Source organism: Buceros rhinoceros, unplaced genomic scaffold (genome assembly GCF_000710305.1).
Source record: "Buceros rhinoceros silvestris isolate BGI_N320 unplaced genomic scaffold, ASM71030v1 scaffold28224, whole genome shotgun sequence".
Classification (NCBI taxonomy): Eukaryota; Metazoa; Chordata; class Aves; order Bucerotiformes; family Bucerotidae; genus Buceros; species Buceros rhinoceros.
The window spans coordinates 1-6,383 of record NW_010410418.1 but is presented as its reverse complement, the minus strand read 5'-3'; the positions used below and the strand labels follow the sequence as shown (position 1 = coordinate 6,383).

Genomic DNA, 6,383 nt, shown 5'->3' with positions numbered 1-6,383 from the left:
ATAAAGGCTTATGCATCAATTCTGATGAATATTGTACGTATTGAAGGTGAGGCACTGTATCTCTTCTTCTGTAGGCCAGTCTTCATTTGGCGTGGCTCTCCTGCAGGCTTTTATGCCCTGACTACAAGTGATCCATTGTCACATGCTGGGGTTTTTGTATCTCTTTTCTTAACACACCCATTTTAAACAAAGTTTGTATATTCACTGTATGTTATTGTCAGTCTGTGTCATGTATATTGTCAGAAGTCCGTGGGGACATACCGTGATTTAGTTTTTGGGTGTAACAGTGAAAAACAGCTTTTCCTGATGCTAAACTAGCTAGCAGGTTGCTCAGATCCTCATCCAGCCTGACATTAATCTTAAACTTTCTCAACAAACGAGTTACTGCTTACCACACTGTTCAGGCTATTTTGGTGTGTAACTCCTCCATTCATTATAATAATTTCATTTTCACACATGCAGGGGGACGACTAGGCAGACATTTATGCTAAACTAACTAGCATCAGTTTATTATGTTATGTGATCTTTAAAAAGGTGCTATGTCATTATGTGGTGTATGGAAACAAGTGTGCAGAGATTTGGTAACAGGATACTTGGCTCGGGAGTGTTCTTCAACTTTAAAAAAAGGATAACAGTTTTCTTTTACTTTTAGGCGTCTATTTTCTTACTTACTCGTTGACAAATCCTCTAATTCCCAAAAATCATGATCATGAAGCTCAGCAGTAATGTTTGCATACTTCATTGTCTGTGCTTAGAATACAGTGTACTCAGTTTGTCATCATATGGTTTTTTTACATTGGTTTGTGAAGGCTGTTTTGTATAAAATAATTGCATTCAGGACATTTTTTTAATTGGTGTTCCTAGTTTTGGTCTTTTTGAAGCCATGTCTGCCATTGAAATGATGGATCCCAAGATGGATGCTGGTATGATTGGAAACCAAGTTAATAGAAAGGTTCTGAACTTCGAGCAAGCTATTAAGGTTTGTGTGACTTTCCTGTTTTTGTCACATTGCAATTAAACACAAGTCAAAATAGCTAATGTTTTCAATCTTCGCTTAACATTTCTTTTTTTCTTTTTTTCTTTTGAATCATTAAGTAAGAAATAGCTTGTGATGTTTACCTTTTTTGTTACCTGTGTTATCACAATGATACAGATTCTTCTAGTGAAAAGTACTGTGAAATTGTTGGGTATTGCTACCTCAAATAAATACATTTCAGAAAGCATTTTGCAAGTCACCAAAATGTGTCTTCTGTATGAAGATAGATTGGTTAGTTCCTCTTTAAGCTGAATGGAAATCAGCTTCATTACAAAAGCTCGGAATTAGCACTTTATGAGACTATCAGTTCATTAGCATTTAACAGAAACTGGCTGGTTTAACAATACTGACAGTAATGATTAACTTTTTGTGCAAGATAAATTGGTGGAGCAAGGTTGAAAGACTTTCTGATATTTTAGAAAAAATAATGCTTGCACAGAGGAAAAAATATTTACCCTGGACCTTGTTTTGAGTGGACTAAGGGAACTCTGTGTGAAATACTATCCAGGTCATGTAGAATGTATGCAGAATTGCATACATTAGACAAAAAAGAAGTAGGATTGCTGCCTTCTGGGTCCTGACCTTGAAGACAGTAGAACTCTACAAGTATCTGCAGTTTAAAAAGCAATCTTCAAAGAATGGGCCCTGCGTATTTTTCCTTCTTTAATCTTTGTTATGATTATATGTATTTTTTGTGATGTAAGTCTTGACAGTTATTTATTGGCTACTCATAAATAAGAAATTTTACTTTAGCTTTCTCTTTGAATAGCTTTGTTTGGTCACTTTCACACAGTGATGGGAAAGCAGTTTTTCAGAATTAGAGACACAGTATGAAGATGATCCATAAAGCCAGTAGTATACAAATTTCTGAAGTTTTAACCAAATTGGAATTCCTTTTTCAGATGTACAAATAAGTTGTATTTTGCCTATAGGCTTGCATGATCTTCAAGGGTTTTTTCTTTGTTTGTTTTCTAAGGATGGCACCATTAAAATAAAGGATCTCACTTCACCGGAGCTGGTAGGAATAATGGATACATGTTTTTGTTGTTTGGTAAGCATTTCTCTGCTCTTAATGTGAGATACCTGGTTTTGGTTTCAAAATATAATCCTTGAATCCAGTTTAGAACTCAAGAAAAAAGATTGACCGAGCAGGAAATACATACTTGGTATTTTAATTTCCGTTTAGATATTTGCATTGGCTGTTATAAGAGGCATATTATAAGAAATCAGTACGGCAGAGAACTGGTAGCGTTTTTGAATAACGTATAAATGTCTTACGATTTATGTTTTTTAAATGAATGGTATCTGATTGGTGTTTGATTGTGTTGGAAAGGGAGTGTGCAGTAACATGCTGTGCAGTTGCTCATTACTGAGCTTTATTTTGAAGAAAATAAAACCTAAATATATTTAGAAAGGAAATAAGTGAATTATCAGCTACTTGTTATTTGTGATTTTTTTCTATATACATATCCTGATATTGTCAGTAAACAATACAGATAATTTTCAGTTACTCTTTAAAGTGTCCTCAGTAAAATTACTTTGGTTTTTGAAACAGCATTTCGAATTAGTTTAGTTCAAAAAGACATGCAGAAGGCACTGTATATTTGATATGGCGTAACATAATTTGTCTTCTCCCTCCCCGACCCTCACATACTGACTGTTATTTTTAAAGGCAGTGGTCATATTAAAAATCTAATGCTGCTGAGTTTATGCTGTTTCAAGATAGAAATAATTGTTTAACTTACCGAAACTTTCCCTGTAGCTTAAAGCAACCTGAAAGTAATAGAGAGAAGGGATTGTGAAAAGAAGCTGTAAGTTGTAGAAGAGAACACACAGAATATTGCTGAGTTTTTTCATAGCCACTTGAATTTTTCATTTCAGTATTTATATAGAGGAATCCTAGAAATCTCATGGTCTCTTAATGTCAGGTGTAAGTCACAGAGATTAGACCTGAACTTTGTGGAAGAGATTTACCCAACACCACAACTGGGTGGTGTTATGGGGTTTAGTAGCTTACTGCCTGCCACAGCCAGCAGGTGGAGAAAGGTTAAAGGTTGAGAGGCCTTCTCTTGCCCTTTTTTTGCTAGATGGAAGGTTGCCATGATAGGGACTTCGTTAATGACTCACTGAAGCACAGTAAGATGGGAAAAAATGGAGACAGGAAAATGAAGACTTGGCTGTTGTGAATAAAATATTTTTCTTTTCCCTAGATAACATGGTTAGAGGGACATTCCTTGGCACAGACAGTATTCACTTGCCTTTATATTCATAATCCAGACTTCATAGAAGATCCTGCTATGAAGGCTTTTGCTCTAGGAATCCTAAAAATCTGTGATATTGCCAGAGAAAAGGTTAACAAAGCTGCTGTTTTTGAGGAGGTACGTGTTTCAGCATCTCCTGTGGTTAAGTATATAGCATTGTACATAGGCTCCATAAATATAATAGTATAAATAGTATTAAAATAGTATTAGAGATCTTTATTACTGTTTGATTTGAGCATAGTGTAGGAGAAGCAGGTCATCTTCCCACGGATATTATACTTGATCTCTTTAAACTGCAGTTTTCTTCTATGACGTTATTCTGAGCTCTTTTCTGTGTTTTGCGCGAGTATTGGAGTTACATTAATATTTTACTCAAGAAACAATGCAAGTCTTGTGGCTAACCCTTTCAAATAAGTTCTACTTGTGGTTTTCTTGAAGTTTAATTTTTATTTTTCTATTTTGGATAACCATGAATGATGGTCTCAAATGCCCATCTAGCGATGGAATCATAGTCTGGTTTTCTAGGCTTGGAGCAGTTTTCTCTGGGCTTGGACAAGTCACTTCTTACTGACTGTATCTAAAATCAGTTGAATAGTGTTTTGCATCCATGATTCCTCTAACACTTTGATAGGGTGGCACTTAATGAAATTATGAAAGGAATATTGGTATTAAGGATATATGCAGAAAATAATTACCAGAAGCTGGTTTGGGGCAGGAAAGTCACTGAAACCATCGGTGCGTTGAGTTGTACAGACTAAAACTGGACTGTTATACTTGGGTAGTTAAACTAAAACACCCCACAACAAAAAAAAGCACGAAAAACCCAATAAGAAAACAATCAAAAAAACCAGACAGAAAAAAACCAAAAAACAAACCTCAGCTTGAAATTGTAACTAGTACTGTTTATCTTTCACTACATATTGCTTCTTTTATTTTTGTTTTTTTTTTTAGGAAGATTTCCAGTCAATGACTTACGGATTTAAAATGGCTAACAGTGTGACAGACCTTAGAGTTACAGGTACAGTTTGTGCTTTCTGCGTATCTGTCCTTCAGCCTCTTTCTCTTTCGAGTATGTTGGCTACTCTCAACCAAACATAATGCATTGGTAGGAATCTCAGAGAATAGTCCTGTGGAAATTGGTGGATTAGCAAAAAGAGAGATCAGCCTTGAAGAAGAGGTTTGGCTGTTTATTTGTGAAGTGCACGAGAAGCGGAAGTGCTTTTAGATGTGCCAGACGAATGGCTGGGCATGAGCTCATCCGGAACCGAGACAGATAAAAAAAACACTGGAAAGTTCACTGCTTGAATTCTGCTTCTCTGCCTTGCAGTTTGTTGTGATCTAAACAGATGTTGAGCAAAAAAGCAATCGAGCAGTTTCAGAGCTATGCATATGTACGTTATTAGGTATATACATAAGTTTGCATGTTCGCCTTTTGCTGCACTATTTTGATACCTACTTGAGCTTTCCATCTGTTTATTTTTTTTAATTTGTGAACAATTTAGTTTTAGATCAGTCAGCCTATGCTCTTATTTACCGTTCCGAGAAATCCCCGCCATCCCTCACAAGAATATTTTTTTTGTCTAATCTTTTGCTAATGGGTAGATATAGCACTTTGAAACTTCATTTTCCCTCAAGACTTTTTTCCCTGGGGTGGTGTAGGTGTATCTAGGGATGCTTCTCAGTTTTTAATTGTACTGTGACTTTTCTAGGTATGCTGAAAGATGTAGAAGATGACATGCAAAGACGAGTGAAGGTATTTGCCTTGTCAATCATACTTCAAGTGTACATAATATAGGTTTGGGGAGGGAGTTAGATGATGAAAAATGTGGTGATCTTTTCTCATTAAGTGGTGGGGTTTTTTCTGAAGAACTGCCATAATGGTTTGTGTAACATGCTGGTAGTTTCCCGTGTAACTAAAGAAGCTGAAGTCTCGAGATGAAGTCTCGAGACTTTCCGAAGCTCTGTAATAGTTGCTTCACTAGGTGTAATTGTGATGTAGAAGATAACGCTGGGCTGAGGCACAGAAAGTATGTATTTAACTTCTGGCTTTTAAGCAAATATACTATGTGATGTTAAAGAAGTGACTTAATCTTCTTACAATATAAAATGTTCATACCATTTCCTTGCCTATTTGCAGAGTAGAGATAGAGCTCATTACTATGGGAAAGTCTAGGATTACTCAAGTACCTAGACTTTTAATCAAAATTTTTGAACTTGAGAACTAATTCAGGATTACTTAACACATGGATGTTCTGGAAAGGGCAACGAGATTTTATCAGGAGTTTCCATTTGCAATTTTCAGTAAATTACTTGAAATTCCTTTACCTTTTAGAGCACTCGAAGTCGACAAGGAGAAGAGAGAGACCCAGAAGTTGAACTTGAAGTAATGAATTGTTTCCTTTTTCTGGATTTCATTCATTAGTACATCATGACTTTAATCACTAGTTAACAGCTTGTGAGATATCTGTGTTACCAGCTTTGCTACTACTGTGTTATCTGAACTACTCTAAACATGGCCTTGATCAAATCCCAGGCTAGCAGAAAGGCTTTTATGCTTTGAAGGGTAGAGTTCTGGCCTGGTTCCAAGAGCAGAACAGTGACGCTGCTGCAATTCTGCCAGTTATGCACCTACCTCTCAAGAAAAAGCCCTTAGCAAAGTAGGTAGTCTTACCTATCCTGTACCTTCTTCCCTCTGTTCCTCCCCAGCAGCTTTCACTGCTGCTGGCAGCCTCACTGTCAAAGAAGAAAGTAGGAAGGGAAGGTGAAAGCAGCGTAGCTCCTTCCAGAATAAGTGGCAATTGATGTAGTTGACATTGATTGATTTAGAAGGGCGTGGGTTTCCTTCCCAGTAATGTTACTTTCTTCAGAAATTATTTTCAACACAGGAAAAAGGGGAGAAAATTTTTAATGATTTTTGGTTGCTCACTTAAGCTGAGATTCGAAGGGCGTGGGTTTCCTTCCCAGTAATGTTATTTTCTTCAGAAATTACTTTCAACACAGGAAAAAGGAGAGAAAATTTTTAATAATTTTTGGTTGTTCACTTAAGCTGAGATTTGAATGGCATTTGCATAGGAGATAGAAGCGAG

The 6,383-nt window shown here is 36.4% G+C and overlaps 1 protein-coding gene across 1 annotated transcript; it reads left to right on the top strand.

The window, feature by feature from the left end:
• Window positions 1–864: 864 nt before the first annotated feature.
• Window positions 865–5,680, top strand: LOC104493008 (N-alpha-acetyltransferase 35, NatC auxiliary subunit-like; the record flags this gene model as incomplete). The annotated part of the gene is made up of 6 exons (XM_010135622.1): window positions 865–979; window positions 2,013–2,087; window positions 3,247–3,414; window positions 4,249–4,315; window positions 5,007–5,050; window positions 5,630–5,680. Coding segments are annotated over 6 exons (520 nt in total), but the record flags the coding sequence as incomplete, so codon positions are not given.
• Window positions 5,681–6,383: the final 703 nt, after the last annotated feature.